Genomic DNA, 19,951 nt, shown 5'->3' with positions numbered 1-19,951 from the left:
TAGCCTCTTTTCAAAAATAAATACTCATGAATTTTTTAACATTAATACGGCAAATAATTTAAAATAATTACTTTAAAATATATTAATATACTAATTATCAAATTATTAACATAAAATATAATGTTTAAAGTTATATTTAATTCACAACAAATTAATATTTTCTTTTAATTAAAAAAAATCCAAATAATGCCTTTGAATTCACAACATAAGTTAATTATTAAAAAAAATTTTAAAAATATACTTAGAATCCAGAAGTTAATGATAAATATTAAATAAATTTATAAAGTTATATAAAACTAAAATATATGGTAAAATATTTTTGGCAATAATTAAAACACACAATACACTAAAAAAACATATTTATTCACTGTCATTTTTAAAACACTGTGTGCTTATCTTTTATTTTTTTTTGGATGAGTTCATTCATATATACACATAACATAATTTTATACATGTGTGACACAAGAATAATTCTTTTTATTTGATTATTGTTTTGTTGTTTTTTTTTTTTAGATGTATGAATAAGGGACAAATATTTAAAAATTAAATTAAATTAAATTACATTTGATTTCTAAACTATAAGATCATGTTTTCAATCATGTTCCAACAAGTACATGCATTATATTATCCAACTCTCCAGAATCAGAGGCACGTGTAGCGACGGGTCGTAAAGCATCATCTGTCATTTTCCATGATGGTAAAAAATCATCCAAATCATGACTGAGATCAGAATCTCCGAGGCAGTCATTATTATTCAAAGGATCTAAATCTGATTGACTGGATAGACTAAGAACAGAACCCCAATTGATACTTCGATCGTCCTCAGAATCCGTTACAGGAGGCGGAAACGGGGTAGGTACACGAGGCGGCTCGTACGGCACAGGCACTTCTGGGAACTGTTGATGCAGAGGTTCTGGTGGTGCTACTGGAGGCTGCATTGTGTTCCCGACTGATGAATTAAAATAACCTTCCTGTTCCATCTCTTTTTCTATCAGCCTCAATGTATTACAAATCAGGACTGAGCGATGAAGACTTGGATCAGAGAATTGTCGGTAACGCCCTAATTTGCACATAGAAATATTAAGAACTGCTAGTCTTTTCTGTCGATAGCAAGAAGGGCCGCGTGTACACCAACTAGTTCTGGCTTCACAACACCTATTATTCACATTGTTCCTTGTATTCCAACTTCCCAAATCTAAATAGGACTTGCCATTTTCATCACAACGAATAGTCTGTTGGACTTCATAACAAGACCTATGATATTCATCACCAGGATTACCATTTACCGCACTAACTGGTAACGGTGAAACAGCCGGGGATGGTGGCAACGTATTATAACACTGGTAACTCCTGCCACCCGATGTTGCTGCAGGCGAATACTGGATTTCACTCTCCCAATCATCCGTCCTCACAACTTTGGAGCTGTGTGGCATCGCCACTAAAGACGCAGATGCATCTGCCTCACTTAACTTTCTCTTGTTTGCAGTACCCCTCAACCCCATTGCAAACGGGTGATCCTGAAACAAGTAACAACACAAGTTAACAAAAATCAAAAAGAAACTGTCAAAACATGGTTTTAAACAAGACCATTAAAATAATTCTATGAAACAATTATAATAAAAATTAATAAAAACATGTTAGCTCGACCTCAGTATTACATCAGAAATTTAAATCTAATTTTTTATAATTAAGCAAACAATTTTTATTTTTATACAATTTACATATTAATAATGGTGAACAGGTAACTCTATATCCTCCAAATCTAATCCCAATCCGTTGTTGGAAAAGGAAATGCAACACTGGTTTTTTTTTATTTGATGAGTGGAAGATCAAGTAGGTACAGTCATTAAATACCAAGAAATGCTTTAACTGTCAAATTCTGTATCACTCCACCAGTAGTTAAGAGAGAAGGGAAATATCATGCACTTTGCAAACTAAATCTGATAAGTTTTTTAAACATAAGGATTATTGTGTTGAACAATAATTATTATAGTAATTTCTGATCATTCAAAAACCCACAAACAATCTTCAAAATATAAGTTCAGTTAATGAAAAATGGATGTTGTTAACAGAAATTAATGATTTGAAATTAGAAATTATGCGTAAAAGTGGAGGTTCAAGATGAATATCAAACCTTGATAAACTTGTGATGATTTGTCAAAGTCTTTAGAACCAGTTTAACATGTCATCTGTCTCTTTCAAGGTCTTACTTCCACTTTCCAATGATATAGAAAACCTCTAGTGAATATTGAAAATTGATAAATCCTGAACCAATGAAACCATTGGTATTATTACATTCATTCAATAATCCAGATAATCTTATAGTTGTTTTTAACAAATGTTTTTAGAAAGAATTTATTATTTACTTAAGGGATCAAAAACAGACCTTTTATTTGTGATTTTATAACAGTATGCAAATGATACAAATAATTTAATTTAAATTGATACAGAAATTCTTTATACCAACCAACTATTATTAAACTATTATTAAAACTTAAAGAAATTATAGTTAAAAATAAAAATAAACAAGGACTAAATTTTCTTTTTCTAGAACTATTTAATAAAGAAATATATTAAAAGAATAATTTAATTAAAAAGAAAAATCATCAACTAAACTTATTTAATATTGTAGTCTTGTAATATCAATACAAGACAATTCTTTGAAAAAATTCTTAAGTATACATTTTTTGATTAATTTTATCATTACGTCTGTTCAGTTTGATAACATAAATAAATGTAAGGTGTGGTAATGTCGTAATGAAGTAGTAAGTGAAAAATAATTTATTTCTTAATAATACTGAAATTATACAGTACTTTAAAATGTTTATTAAAAATTAAATTCTTATAAATACTGAATATCTATTTTAGAGCACTTAATATTAAATAATTAATAACTGAAGAAAAAAGAAAATCATAGTTACTTTTTTAAAAAAAATCTCACTCAAATAAAAAATAATATTTAAAAAAATTATAAATTTTAATGTCTATAAGTTTAAAAAACAACTGAAAAACCTAATCATAATGGACACAATAAAAAAAAAAAAAATTAAATCACTATTGGACTGAATTATGCTGTTATAAAATTTTATTATCTTTATTAAAAGGAACATTGTAAATCAGATACAACTTGTTTTAAGCACTATAAATTGCTTTTATTAAAAGGAACATTGTAAATCAGATACAACTTGTTTTAAGCACTATAAATTGCTTTTTTATCCTGTGGAATGGAGACAATGTGTATAATGCATTGTTTCCCACAGAAAGCGATATGTTAATTTGCTTCTTTATATTATTTACCTCAGTCTTTCTTATGACCAACACAAATAAATTATCTGGGGTAAATTTGAAGCATCAGTCAGATTTTCTTTCTATTAGAGTAATGATGTTTATTAAATGTTGATCAATCTCTGAGGTTAACAGACCGAAAGTTGTCATCATATGGTGTAACTTTAATTTCAGACGAGTTGTCAAGCTGATATGCAACATTATGATCGGATCCATGATGAAGGGAAACTACTTCATTCATTAACCCTCCTAAGTATATCATGGGATGCTAATTTCATTCTTTGAAATGGACATGCTATTTTTTGGGATTATGTCTCGTGTCAAGTACCATACAAACATTATAGTTAAGTTATTTAATGTGAAATGCTTTAGTTAGGTTTATAGGATGTACAAGTACATTTATATTTTTTGTGATAATGGCTCATACAGTCATCATCTAAAACATACTCTCATGTATCTTTAATCATCATTTTATATTCCAGTAGGTTTATCTATCAGAAGTGTCGATGATCTCTTTATTTGTGAAAGGTTGATTTAAAGCCAGGCTGTTAAAATTTCAGTATTGTTTGTTAGTTCTGTTTCTCAATCATGATTTGTTATAGGTATTAATCGAATACATATCAGGATCGATGAAATAAGGATATATAAAACAATGTGTACACTATCATAGTATAATAAAAAATCAAAGCTAACTATGGATTACAGTTAAATAATACACATTGTTTTTTGTATCCTTATTTCATCGATCCTGATATGTATTCGATTAATACCTGTAATAAATCATGATTGAGAGACAGAACTAACAAACAATACTGAAATTTTAACAGCCTGGCTTTAAATCAACCTTCCACAAATAAAGGCAAGTAAATAATCTCAGTGTCACTTCCAATTACTCATGTAGTAGATGTAATGGAATTAGATTTTAGTAAATAGACTGTAAACCGTTTTGATACTGCATTTATTTTAGAAAACTTCTCATATTATTTATAATGTTTTAAACAATAATGAAGTACACAAAGAGCAAAACTATTATTATTTTCTTTTAGAAATTTGCAAGAGAAGTTTAAAAAAATAATAAATATCTAATTAATATATGTATTAAAATATTTAATACAAAATAATTGTTAAAGTGTACATAGAGAAAATATAATACTAATTTTTTTTCAGTATAATTAAGTGTAGTAAAGGTGTTTTAAGTGTAGACCACATGTGCGCGCGCGTGCTGAAATAAATTTAAAAATTAATTTTAAAAAATGCTAGGTAATATATTGTAATGGTTACGGAGTATACAAGGGCTAAAAGACCCCAGCAGCAGTAATAGTAGTCGGGTTATAATGCAGCGGGTAGTAGTAGCATCCTCCCCAAAGCACGAATTAGGGGAGTTATATAGAGAGTAAAAAAGGAAGAGGGGGAAAAGAGAGGGAGAGTAAAAAGAGAGACGGGAGAGATATTCAGTTAGAAATTTTGAATACACGCACGGGTGGAGAATGAAGGGAGGTAATACAATGCGTTGTACCGAAAACTCAGAGAGGGTAGCACTAGCAGAAGGGAGAATACCCCAACAAAATAACCTCCTCCCGACATAACGTAAAGCACCGAGTGAGTATACAAGCAACAAAATCGATTTAAAAAATTAACAATTCATAAACGTAAATAATATATACGCCCAACATTAATAAAGATGATAATGATAAATTAAAAAAATAATTAAACACCTGAAACAGATATAAAAATAATTTTAAAATAAGAGAAAGAATATAAATTAAGAGAAGACGATTTTTATGTGAAAGCAATCATATATGATATTTACTGTAAATCGCTGTTTAGAAAAAAGAAAACCACACAATTTTTAAATAAACTTAAATCTCAGATTTACTGTGTATTTATTTGGGTTACGAGCCTACATCCCAAGAATACTCTACTAAAGAAATACAAACACTACGCAACTTAAAATCAGGTTTTAACGGTCGCGTCTAGTTTTCAACAGTCCTGTTTTTGATAATTTTATTTATTTTTTATTCTCAGTAAAGTACTCGTTTAACTGAGACAAATTCTTTTAGAGAAAATTCTTTTCTCAGAAAAATAGGCAGTATTATATGGAATAAAACAAAAATCATAATGCAGTTAGAACTTTATATTAACAATTAAATTTTTATTATTATTGAAACTTCTTTTTATTTGAAATAAATATTTTTATGGAACATTAATAATTTAAGAAATACTGAAATTTTCATGGAAACAAAATAAATATACGAGATAAAATAAAAAATTAAATATTATTTATTTACTTTCTATGCTGTTGCATTCTGTACATACGTTACAAAATTATTTATGCTACTGCATTTTTTTAACTGTTCAAAAATACGTTGCAACAAAAATAAATATTAAATTTCGAATTAAAAAAATACATCATAAACATTTTATTTAATTCAAGGTAGGTAGATTATTTTTCTACTCATTATATGTTTAACAAAACAAACGTTTGTAAAGTTCAACGTTTAATTTAGGGATAAAATTAAACATTTTAGATTTTTACTTATAATACTAATATTTACTACAAATATAAAATTTTACAAAAAAAAATCTAAGTGGAATTCTTATTTTCATCTTTGAATGAAATTCAACCAACACAAAAAATTGTTCATGAAATTCCACATTTCATATTTTATGATATTGAAAAACAAAAAAACAAAAACTATTTTTAAAAAAAACTATCGTTATAAATAAAAAAACAACTCAACTGATATTTTAATATAATCAGAGGTTGAAGTTTGATGAACATTTTCTAGTTGACAGTATTTCTTTAGCTTCAACTTCTGTAATTATGCAGTACACTAGTACTTTATTTAGTTTTTTTTTTTTACACTCACTTTCCCCAGTTTTACAAAGGGGTTAGAAAAGTATTATCTGATGAAATTTTTAATGAACGGATATACAACTTGACGTGAAGAGCAATTAAAGGAAATATGATAGGAAAATTTTTAAAGTTTGAAAAATACCATTGTCTACCGAGATTCGAAACCAGAACCGAAGAGAAGGAGACGCTACCAATGGTATATAATAAAGGTGATGGGTAAGTATTACGACATGCACGATTAATTAAAACTGACGCAAAGTTAAAAAATAAAACTGTGCTGAAAGATAAAGATTAGAATATATGAAACAGATAGTGGAATAAATGAAATAATTTCAAATTAAAAGACTTGAGTGCAACAATTTCTAAGTACTTGAAAAAAAAATTATGCAAGTAAAATTTTTGTCGGGATATATATAATTTTTTTTTTGCATAATAATTACCGAACATTACAACATATTCAATAAAATGTAAAAAATTTACGCACTTTCAACTTAATTAAAAATCTCATTTTGAAACCGAGAAATAAAGTACAACAGGACAGAAAATTACGGTATAATTTAATTAAATACATAAATCTTAACAAAGAAAATGACTAACATTATATTTTCATTTTGAGACCCTATTCTTGTTTCATTAAAAAGATAGAGAAAATGAAATGGAGATATAAACTGCAACTTAATTCGACTAGCCGAGTTTTAAATTTCCTTAGTTCTTTTATAAATAAAGAATTTAAATCATATTTAAAAAACTGAAAATGAGGTAGTAATAAATATTTTATTAAACTTCAATCTTCAATGATTAAGCGCACAGAATAGAGAAAATTAAATTAACAATCGAGTGAATGATTAAAATGTTTTTGAATTGTTTGTTTAATATTTGTACCATAGCAAAGACTGGTTTTAAGTCTCAGTATGAAATCGTTATTTCCATCAACCGCAGAAAAATAACCATAGTTAAACAACAAATGAAATCACTGAAAGTATTGTTCAAAAATTACTTCTAAAAAGAAGAATTTGATGATAAAACATTTATTACATCAGGACCACCGTTAGGTATTGCTTCAGAAGATGAGATGAATGATTTGTAGCGTGTGTGAAAACGTCATGCATGACCGGGATTTGAACCCGGGACCTCCGGATGAAAGACCAGAAACCGTAACGGTTGTAGACGGCATGACATGAGACGTAAGTCACTCCCCCCAAAAAAAACCTAGACATCTTTAAAAAAAAAAGAAAAGAAAATTAATTAATCAACGCCAGGACTGCTAGCAACGTGAGTGGCCTACATAAAGACAAATCATTAAGTCCGTTGAAATGCACTGATTTCGGTCCTACAAATTGATACCTTCATTCTGTTCACCACAGGGATTGGTTTTGTAGTGACCATTTGGCTGGTACTTCTTGTACCTCAGATACTTGAAATTAATATACCCGTTTCTGTTGCGAAAAAAATCTTTATATAAACTGGTTTTGCTGAGCTGTACATATAAATATTAGAACAAAAAGAATCAATACCAGCATATAAATTATATGCTGATATGTATTAAAGTTAAGTAACAGCAGGATTTTTAAATTAGATAAACCTTTCGCGTACCAATGTTCTAATAAAAATGGAAGACAATATGAATTTCAAAAAATTTGGATAAAGGATGTTTAATTTTTAGAATAATCTTTGCAAGTTCAAAATCTACCAGGGAACTAAATTATTAAGCTTCTTTGAAGCTTTAATAAAATAAAATAAACATAAAAATATAACATTACAGCATTTTTAATCAAATTACAATGAATACTATATATATATATACATATAGTATTAAAAGTGAAAGAGATGACAATATATATAAGTAGTAACAATGCTGGAAAAAAATATTGTTAGTTTCCATAAATAAACAGTACGATGTATTTACAAATGGAATGATAACTCATTAAAATTCTTGAGTCATCCTCGGAAGTATTTCTGTACAGCGGATTGCCTATACTGCCTGTGTACCATTATCGTATTTTACTACACACTACACCAATAAATATTTTTTTTTAATATTATATCAGATTATCGTAAACAACTTACTGTTTACTACAAAGTACTAAAAACAGTACATTTATATAAACACTTGTAAGAGAATACATATTTATAATCCAATCATATGCTATTTATTTATTTATTTATTAATTTTTATACAATTGTTCAGTCATAAAACCTAAATAAATATCAATAGTAAATTAACATAAAATATAAATTCATATACGCAAAAATTTTGTTCAACAATAAAATTTATATACTCCTATAATAATAAAAAGGGTTGTTATTTGTTACAACTCGCTCTACTGTAATTGTAACTGGGTTGCACAAAGAACGCAAAGGCTATGAGATCATATATATTATCTACTGCATACTTCTTATCAGAGGAGTTCAAGGTTATAAAACATAACATACTTATTATAGACTATTATAACGTTGCATCTTTTTTTTAGTATACATACACATCACAAATAGTCTATATAAAAGTTCACAAGGCTACTTTTATAAAAAAATACACTCAAATGTTGGGTCGGAATATATATTTTAAAATTTTCCTATAATTACATCACACATAAAATGGTATCTAAAAATATAATATTACTTGACTTCGAAAAATTACCGTTATATTAATTGTAATGTATTTTAAAGAATTCCCTATTAATTTCCCTCTCGTTTATTGTATACATTTTGGAATAAATTTGGTTCCGGTATTATCTCCTCCATCATCCGATTAAGTAATGATCTACTTTGATCTAATTTAAGGTAATGATCTATTTTGCCGACTTCCTTGGCGCGAGTGGTAGCGTCTCGGCCTTTCATTCGGAGGTCCCGGGTTCGAATTCCGGTCAGGCATGGCATTTTCACACACGCTACAAATCATTCATCTCATCCTCTGAAGTAATACCTAACGGTAATCCCAGAGGTTAAACAAAAGCAAATGTTCTATTTTAATTGTTTAAAAATATACAAATAATTTTTCTTTTTCTCTTTAATTCGTTATAACTATAACGACTGGGAACGTTCTGATAGTCACAAATTCAATAACAAACACACCATACAAGGAAAAATTAGGTGTGAAATGATATATTGAACTCGGTATACAAAGTCAAAAAAAAAAATTCGATTGATATTCAATCCCGAAAAAGACTTTTTCTTCTGTTCACGAAAGCGATCTGTTTTACAAATGAACATCATTACTCATAGAAAGGAAATCAGATGTTTTATATGCATCAGAACATTAAAAACCTGAAATAAATAGTTTCTATCAAATAGTTATGTTGTAAAAGAGTGTTATCATTGCTTCAACTCAGTACAGGAAAATATTACAGTATGCTCTGTAAAAGGCTGTATATGTTATCGTACGGGAATTCCCACAAACAGATCTTTAAAAAAATTACAAAAGATTTTACTTAAGAGTTAAGTACACATACATACGCATGCGTATGTTATCAGACAACTCTTTAATCAATTTTTATCGGGCATTTTACAACACAAAATAAATTTTTTGGATTGAAAATAACAAAGAATTGAATTTATGACTTCTTTTTAGTTAAAAAAAATATTTTGTAAAGATTAATTTTTTTAAAGTTAATTTTCTCTCAGGTATTCCTTAGGTCACAGCCGTTAGATGTTCGTTAAATAAAAAGAATGACATCGTACGTTAAAGATAGTTAGTTATGCCTCCCCCAAGACAACATGTTCCGACTGGATACCTGGATACCAACCGAGAGAATTGAGGTAGACTGATACGCTTCCACAACAACCCTATAGAATTCCTGCTCTTTTTGGTCTCATGGATTCCACCCGACCACCTCACTCATATCACCATAACTTATACTCACCTATATTTTTTTTGCTTTACAGTCACCGGCCCCTCTACCTGCCTGCACTAGTCTCACCTGTCGGCAATTCTAAACATAACCTAACTTTACTTCTCCGTCTATATTTTCCTTTTTTCTTATTCTATAGGGACGAGGAAAATATCGCGATACCTAATTTCAAGCAATTTCACGGTAAAATAATTTCATTGTTATTATTAATAAAAAGAGCGCATAATTTTAAACTGAATAAATATATCTGTGTAATCTATCTACATAAAATTCATATTATTACATATTAAATATATTACAAACTAATATATTACTAAATATTACAAATTAAATATTATATTACAAAGCTATATATTAATATTAAAAAATTAATAAATAAAATATCATTTCTATTCTGAAATAGTAATGAAGTTCATTAAAAGTTAATAAGACTTGTAGAAAACCATAAAATAAATAAAAATGAAAATGTGATAAATTACAATAATAAATATTACATTGATGTTATTTGAAACGAGAAAACTGGAGAAAATAAGTTTATTTCTAATGTAAGTATTTCTGAGAACCACCTTAAATGTTGAAGAACTTTTCCACATAATAAAAAAATGTATATAAACAATTTTGTTGAAAAATTGATTGAGTGTTAAAGCTGATGATTGCGTTAACCTCTGAAGATAAAAAGAAAGGTCCTTCCAAGTGGATCGCAGACAGAAAAAACCAAGTAGACCTTTCTTTTTAAACAAATACTAATAAAAGAAATCAACGCTATTTTCCTTGTACTTAATAGATGGAACAGGAAAAATTCGGGGTGTACGTTAAATGATAAAAAAACAAATGAAATATGTATTTTTAAATAAATAATTGAAATTAAAAGCCTCATGATGAAGTGCTTCATAAAAATTAAAACGACACTTTGTCATTAAAATGACAAAGAAATTTTCAAAGATTAACCCTCAAAAAAATTAATTTAATTTTGAAAAAGGTTGATTTAAAACACAAATCCAGTAAAATATAAAAACGAATGGAGTTAACCACATAAACCATCACGAAAATCAAATTCAAATTCTGAAGAAGAGTAATAAAAAGAGCAACGCGATGACAGTCACTAATATATTGTATTTTATTTCGTCTATTATTGTAACTTTCTATTAGTTATACAAGGGAAGGGGATGAGATTGCACGATGTCGTTAGCGCAACCTTCTGGGAGGGGGGGGGGACGCGAAGAAACTGTCCTGCAATACATGGCCTAATTTTTTTACTTTATTGCTTACTAACCAATAAATTGTAAGAAAAATGCATATAGTAAATGCACTTATTTATAAACAATGCAGTAAAACTCAAGATAATATAATAATAATAATAATTATTATTATTGTTTTAGTTAATTTCTCACGAAAAAAAAGTTGTATCTAATGTAATCGCGGTTGAGGGTGTAAAAAAAGTTAAATTATGTCGTTAAAAAAAATATTAATGGAATAAATATAGTTTAAAAATCCGTATTATTTGTAAATATTTACTAAACAAAAATAAAATTTTCCGTTTAAAATACAAAGTAGAACAAATTATTGTAATTACCTTTATGCAACAAATAAAAATGTTTAAACGTTTCTTTAATAATCTTCAAAATATTAATATAATTTTTTAACGAATTTATAATTTCCAACAATCACATTAAAAAAAAATGAACGGGTAAACAAATATGAAATTTGTTAAGACAACAAAAATATATACCCTCAGCTGCTAAATTATCAACAGAATTAAACGCTATCTACTTATCTACTGTGCCATAACACTAATTGGTTTTATATTTTAAACATTTTTAAATATTTTATAAAATGTACTAACAATTAAATTGAAAAGAACACATTTAAGATTTCCATGGTAACTTAAATTCCATAAAAATAAAAATAAATAAAATAAAATAAATTATCATTAGAAAATTCAGTTTTAAATAAATTATAACACATTTAAAATAAAATTATGAGTAACATTAATCTTGTATCAAATAATGATTTTCCAATAGCAGAAATTAGTGACTTTTTATACGTAAAGAAAAGATCGTTTACTGCCAAAATAAAGAAAAAAATCATTTTATTTATTGGGGGTTCATAATTTTACAAATTAGGTAATTTACAAAAAAGTTAGAAAAAAAGTTAACAAAAATAATTTTAATAGCAAACTTGAGTAAGTACTTAACTGAAGCAAAAACAGTACGGATATGACGCATTTGCTATCCGTTAATGAAAAGCCATATTATATTTCGTGGTTCAAATGTGATAACATGGGCTCAAAATATATAATTATAAGAATATAATTGAAAGTAACTAGAATTCTAATATATTCAAAACTTCAAGATCTCTTGCCTAAATTAGAAAGACAGGATAAAAGAGACAAGAAAGCCTAATAATTAATGATACACATCTCTGGTTTTATATTCCCTCAAAAAAAAATTAAAACACAGGTAAATAATGAAAAAATAAAACGATCAGGATATAAATACGTAATTATAAAATAATCAAAAGACTAACACTGGGTAAACAACTATAAAAAGTTAAATTTTTCACGAGGAAAAAATATAATTATCAAATTCTTAACCTGATAAAATCGGGCTGATAAAGGACTACATACTCATTTATTACTTGATACAGTTAGTGGTGTATTTTGTGTAATACAAAGTAGTAGTATGATCTAAAAAAAACAAAAAACAATATGCAACAAAAAATGATTGATAAAACCAATTTAATTTTAATCAAGAAACCCTAAAACTCAAGATCAGAAGTATTAGTGTCATATTCCTCATCTGGTCAAGGTTCCGGGTTAGAATCTTGATCAGGTATGGAATTCTTAACAGGATGCAAATACACCCTTTCCCATGTAGATTTTTGTTTATTTGTATATATATATATATATATATATATATATATATATATAATAAAATGATATATCTTTACAAATTAAACTGTAAATAATTAATTAATGTAAACTATAAATAATTAATCTCTCCAGAAGAAACCTTGTCCAAGTCCAGTTAAAGACGTGGAATTCCGGTTACATTCAATCTAAAGCTCAATTTGACGGTATATTTAGATCGTTGGATTTAATTAATGCCACTAAGAGAGATAATCTAAACTGAAAAGAGACTAACTACAGAAATGATTAGGTATAATAAGACCTGTTGTAAAACTTAGCACTTCAAGAAAATAAAAATTAATAAATTTATCAATAAACTGCAAAAAATATATATAAATTCTTTACAAAAATAAATAATTAAAAAAAATTCAATTTTTTTTTTTAATTATACTGAAAAAAATTGTTACAGGTCAAATAAATAAATTTTAAAATAACTTTCAATTTTACGAAGAATTTACGAAGTAGCAAACGTTTTTGGTTTTTAAATATGTGTAATGGTGTGTGTGTGTGCGTTTTACGATACAGTCGGTGCAACAACTGTAAGACGGCAACAATGGAACAATAATGTTAGTTCTCATTGTTCGTAACCCAAGTGAGCGAAAAACCAACGGACTGAATACGAGTGCCTAGTTGCCGTGTGAACAGAGAGTATAAAGAAATCACGCTAAGTTTGTTATTTTCCAACTAGCTATAAGAAAAACTATTTTTTTTTGTTTTACAATAAATTTTATAATTAAAAAGACAAAAGCTTTATCTAACTTAGTAAAAATAATTTTGTTTTCTACAATCATAATGCTTCATTTAATGACATTATTATTTTTTTGACAAACATAATATATTAGTATAACGTCAAATTTAATATTCAAGCAAAACAATAAATAATATTTTCGACAGATACGTTTTCAAACCTTCTTCTGATCAGTTGTATCGGTAAAAATGAGTGCATTTTCTTGTGGCATTCCTTCATCCTTCAAGAAATTAATATAATGCTATACGCTGCATCTATGTATTCCAAATAATGTTTAAGAATTCTTAATTATCAGAAAATTAAAAAAATTGTAGCATATTTGGATGGAAGTGTATCGTGTTAGTCTTTAATGCTTCAACTTACATTTTTTTCCTACCTATAAAACATGTGTTAACAACTTCGTATTTATTTTAACATTTATGTTAGCAATAAATAAAGCTGAAATATGACTTATTTGTCAAACCGGGATGTTCAATGTCAGTGAAACTGAAAAAAAGTTATATTCACTTTTTTCTAAATTTTCAAAATATATTATTTTAATAAAAATTTCATAATCAAATAATCATTTACACAATAAATATTTGTAAATTATTTTTTTTAAATATTCAGTTTTAATAATTTAATTTTAACTCCAACCATAATAATGGTTAGGCAGAATATCTTGTTTTATTTATATGCACAATGTTTAAGAAGTAATTAAAAGTTATTACTTATTATAACAATCTGTTAAAAAAAAATTATTTATATTGTAATATCGTAGATATTTAAAGTCAGCGCGCCATCCATCCACTGTTTATATAAAGCTCAGGAAAAATGCCAGAAACCGATTTAAAAATAGTAGACAGTGAGACATTCTGGCGCGCGTTTCCAAATATTTGAAAATAACACATAATAAAAAAAAACGTTACAATTGATGATGACGTACTTATGATAGTGGTAGTTTTGTGTATCAGTCGTTTATACCCAAAGAAAATGGGTAGGGTTCGTTGCTCGTTATTGTTCGAGTATCAGTAATAGTAGGGTTATATTTTTGTGCGTGAGTATATATATATGTATGATTTGACGACTCTCGTCTGTAAGAGCGTCGGCACAGGGAGTTTTATTTTTTGTACCCTCGCATAGGAATACGAACAGACCGAGAACATTCAGAACTCTAACACTGAGTAGAAGCAGGACGTAGAAAGGCCCGGCTCGACTCCACTTCTGAATCACCCTCGATCCTCGATCGCCCTCTCCCTCAGTACGTTTTACGCAGGGGCGACTCCCACATGCATGGCAGCCAACACAACGACGATCAGTGGGGATTTTCCCCTCAGTAAAAAGGTATAACTAAAGACCGCTCGCTCTTTTCTAACCCTAACTACATGGAATGGTTTCTCATGCACCGGCACACATGTCACTTCCATTTCCTGCCGCGGAAACTCTTTAACAATTTAAAAAAATATGTATTAAAATTATGCGCTAATAACTTACAAAAAAAAACTTTATACGGAAGTTTTTACAACAAATGAGGGTATAATATAATTCTCACAAGTTTAAATCTTTTCTAAACACTAGAAATGATGTTAAATGAATTTCTTCTTACGAAGTACACACGAACATATGTAGGTTATTTTACAAGGGTAAATTACAAATCTTTGTCTTTAGTTATAAAAGAACAGTTACTGATAAACTGCCTAGGGTAGTTTAAAACGCTGGTTTCTAGATCAGATGGTTTCGAGTTCGAATCCCGGTAAGGTGCTATTCTTTATTTTTATTACATATCTTTATAATAAACCGATCTTTTTCGTTATTCTTCTATAAAAATGTTCATATTCAGAATGACTAATACTTTATTAATTTTTTTTACAAATTATTATTAATATTATTACACAAAATGACTGTTCTTTTCTCTATAATTCGATAACAAACTTCGAATCTATATTCTTCATACGCCTATAATTTCATACACGAACTATTACTTCATATGCCTATATAATGTATGTTGTGTAAAGTTTGAAAGCAAAGAAATTTGATCTAAGTAGAATGTAGATTCAACAATAGCATACGAGTATATCAGTATAATAAGGATTTGTTTGCCTTTTCCGGACCATATTATAGAGGCTTCAAGAAAAAATATTGGAATCTATTAAGCCGGATAGATTATTTATCAGAATGTGAAACTCTTATATCTAAATTACCAAGTAAGCATGCTTACTTTTAGATATCTGATTATGAATCATTTATGGAAATTTTTAAAACGTATGTACATATTCAGTGGAAGTCTTATGCGGACAGCTGCGAAGTGTAAGAAAAAAAATTCGATACTAGAAGAAGAACGTTTAGTTTGCTACTCGTTTTATTTTGTGTTTTTTTTCTTGTGTTATGTGATCTAATAAGTACAATAAATTATTTAAACAAAATTTAGAACTACTGGCCGCTAAATTCGTATATGAGATTTATTTTTCATATAGTTTAATGAGTTTTTTAAATAATCCTTTTTTTTAACCAAATTAACTCTTTTTGAATGGATCAAATATGTTTATATAACTAAAATACCAGAGTAAAAGCATATCCAGATAGTAACGATAAAACTTTTATAAATAATTGGTACTTGTTTGTCGAAACCATGAGATCAAAAGTTCCACAGTATAGTTTAACAGTTCTAACAGGTTATAAAAAAGATTGCGAGACAAGATGAATGGTTATTTATACCAGTAAATGTATCAATAAACTTTTAAAAGAACTTTCATGAATAGGTTAATTTGCTCAATTAAATATTTGCAGCTATAAAAAACTTAGGTACCATAGTCAATATTTATTGATAGAGTTATCAGTTTATCTCCTCTAAGAAACAGACATTGAGGGCTAGACATATTTTTATTATTCATTTACTTTCTTTGTTGAAGGGAGAAAATATTTGTACTATATTCAATAAAAAAGTATTGTGGCCATATAATTCTATTAACAGAGCGCTACCTATGCGATACCGACAGACGCACGATTCGATATACATTTATTTTTTTACGTTTGATTAATATTGATAAATAGACTTGCAAGAACTATTCAAAAGATTCAGTTATCCTACAACAGATAAGAGGATGCAATGATTGAACTAAATCAAACCAATATTCGTTCTTTTAGTCATTATTATTATTAAATATTTACTATAATAGTGAAAATTACATTTTTTATCGTTATACAAAAATACAAACATAAAGTTCCCTAATAAAACGAAAACAAATATAACTTCAAAGCAAGCATTAATATAATCATTTTCAAGTAAATAAAAATAAGAATACTATACGAGGGTATTATAAATATTCATTCACCCAACTTAAATACCTATACAAAATAAAAAACTAACCAACGGGATAATCAGGTGGAAAGTGCGAAGGTGAACTGGTGATATACAGCTCTCATAGGCTATATTCAGTCTTCCTTACTTCAATTCTTTTACTATACAGGAACATACAAGGTCAACCTCTACCACCCCCACCCCCTGTTTATATCCCTAAACATGCACACACAAATCACTTATATGCAAGCATTAATATACAAACGCGCGCGCGCACATACACAAACATATATATAATATTTTTTTAAATATATATATGCGCGCGCATATACTCACACACTCACGTGTATATAAATATTTAAACGACCCCGACGCATTTTTTGTAAATACTTTTTTCTTATTAAATTCGCTAAAACTTGTATCACAAATAATTAAAAATAAAAATTTCTAAGCGCATGATTAAATTGTTATTTATTTAACTTAATACTAAATTAATATGTTTTAATTATTGTAAAAGAATACTAAATGATAAGCAGGTATTGATAAAATATAAAACTGAGGTATATTCTTTTAAATACTACCATTAACGATTTGTTGTATGAATCGTTTCCTAATTATTACATTTTAAAAATAATTGAAATAAGATAATCTCGTTGTAATTTTGCCAATGAATTTTTTAATTACTAATTTTGTAATTACTGGATAACTGAGGCTGGTCTTATCTTACTTCCCTAACTTTTTCTGCTAATCTGTGCAATTTCATTTTATAATTTAAATTTGTCAGCAAAAAAAAATGTACACTTAAAAAAAAAACAATTTACATTAAACAAATTTTAGATTACTTGAATAATATAGGTTTATACGAAGATATCAAATTTGTCAAGAAAAAATAAAAGATAACTAAAAACGATAAAATTTTATATTATTAATTAAAAATAAGGAGAGACAAATAAATCACAAAAGGCTACCGATAAAACTTTTACAACTACAAAAAAATCATCACTTGTTTTAAAAAGCATTTTTTTTAACAAAAAAAATTACTTAGCCAAATACTAAAGGTTTTTATGAAAATCTTCAGTGGTACTGTTTTTTTAAGTGAGCAGGTTAATCATTTTTATTTATTATGATTTTGAAAGTATATCTATTTATCTGATTTTCTTGCCGCTTCAATTGTGAGGCTTTCTCACGGTGGCGTAGAGAAGTGACAGTTAAATGGTGACACAATTAAGGGATGTGACATAAGTAAATATAAGTACTTCATCTGCAGTCTACAGTTAGTAATGTTTGGTATCCCTGGAAGTAGTCCTAATAGAGTAAAATATTTTTTTATATTGGTTAAAACGCCCCGACCACAATCAATTACGAAAATAAATCCTACTTATACTTTAATTTTATTATTCAATTATGTTGTACAGTTTAATTTGTTAAAACTGAGTAAAAAACTAGCGAGGTTTAATGTTCACAAAATTACAATTGCCGCCACGTAACGGCGAGCTTGGATGTTCAGCCCGTACGTCACTGCTATACTGATGTTCTCCGAAACATTAGCACAACATGATTAGTCATCTCCTAGTAGCATAAACATGATTCATGATACGTTGGGTAGTATTCGTCGCCACTTCAAGCTCGCCGTTACTTGGCGGCGACTATTAATCTATAGTGAAAACTATAAAATAAGTGGAGTATCGATAACAGATTTTTTTTCTAGGAACTAGCAATCTTATTCCCAGTTACAAACTACCCTAATCTCTTTTATTTCATAATGAAAAAGGAATTTTTTTTGCATATGAATTACGCCAACCTGACTAGGATTCAAACTAACAATATTGATACTGGTAATAACTATTTCCGACAGTTACCTTCGTTCAGTTTTTCAGAAAATTCTACCATTATCAGAGCTTAACATCTAACAGTAGTTATCACATTCAGTGATTATTTTTATTTCCTTGTACGAAGTAAAGGAAGTATGTGATCGCGAAAAATTTCGGTTTTCAGATTTCAGTGGAAATATCCATTTTGATCATACCTGAATCCATTTTAACTAGTTTCGGCGTGACGCCTGTACGTACGAACTTATGTATCTCACAAACTCAAAAATGATTAGCCATAGAATGTTGAAATTTTGGATTTAGGACTGTTGTAACGTCTAACTATGTTAATATAAGAAGACCCTTTTGGTTGCAATCGACTGTACCAAAAGTGTCCAAAACAGCCCAAAATCCAAACAATTTGTATTTTGGACTTTTTCTTAACCGCAGTAGTAAGCCTTCATCGAGAGATTTTCAACGATTTATCATAAGTGGTACTTATTTTCATTAATTCCAGAGTTATAGCCAAATAAAATTTTAATTAATGAAATACTTAGATCTTACAAGGCACATCGATTCAAATCCGACGTAATCTCCTTTTTTTAACTTTAATTTTAATTTAAATATATTGATTTATTAATAATTAACCTCTTGAATGTAAAAAAAAATTACATAAATAAAAATTCAGTAATACAATAAAAAATAAATAAAATAAATAAATATGAAAAAATATCAGAAATTATTAATGAAATAAAATTTTGTGTACTTTTCATTTAAAAAAAAATGTGAATAAGTAATTTAACAGGCGTATAAGGAAGTCATGTGGTATCCAAATCAGATTTTTTAAATATGTAACCGTAATGTAACAAAATTATTTAATAGATTATTATCTACTTTATTTTCATTTCATATACATAATGATATTTATTTCATATACACATTTCATAATTTATCTTTTTTGACAAATTTTTAAAAATAAGGTTAAAGAAAAAATTATATATGCACTTAGTATTGTTTAAAATAGACCCTGGTAGTAGCAGAATAAACAATTATTTTTGTTTTAGAAGGTCGTTTACTGTTGATGTTTATATGCCTTCACCACACAAACTTTTAAGAACAAATGCAAGCATATTATCTCATTCGAATGTTGTTGCATGATATATTCATTTCTAGTATCAGAAAATAATATTATTTAGATATCAGATTTAAGAAAAAAGAAC

At 27.8% G+C, this 19,951-nt stretch overlaps 1 protein-coding gene across 1 annotated transcript in view; it reads right to left on the bottom strand.

Moving 5' to 3' along the window:
- Window positions 1-233: 233 nt before the first annotated feature.
- tara (SERTA domain-containing protein 2 taranis) overlaps window positions 234-19,951 on the bottom strand; it is a 67,516-nt gene continuing 47,798 nt past the window's right edge. Inside the window, exon 2 of the mRNA XM_075365307.1 lies at window positions 234-1,517. Within this exon, the coding sequence (XP_075221422.1) occupies window positions 597-1,517 (921 nt within the window). The 3' untranslated portion in view covers window positions 234-596. The remainder of the gene's footprint in view (window positions 1,518-19,951) is intronic.

Source organism: Lycorma delicatula, chromosome 5 (genome assembly GCF_047948215.1).
Source record: "Lycorma delicatula isolate Av1 chromosome 5, ASM4794821v1, whole genome shotgun sequence".
Lineage (NCBI taxonomy): Eukaryota > Metazoa > Arthropoda > Insecta > Hemiptera > Fulgoridae > Lycorma > Lycorma delicatula.
This window is presented reverse-complemented; position numbering and strand designations above follow the sequence as displayed.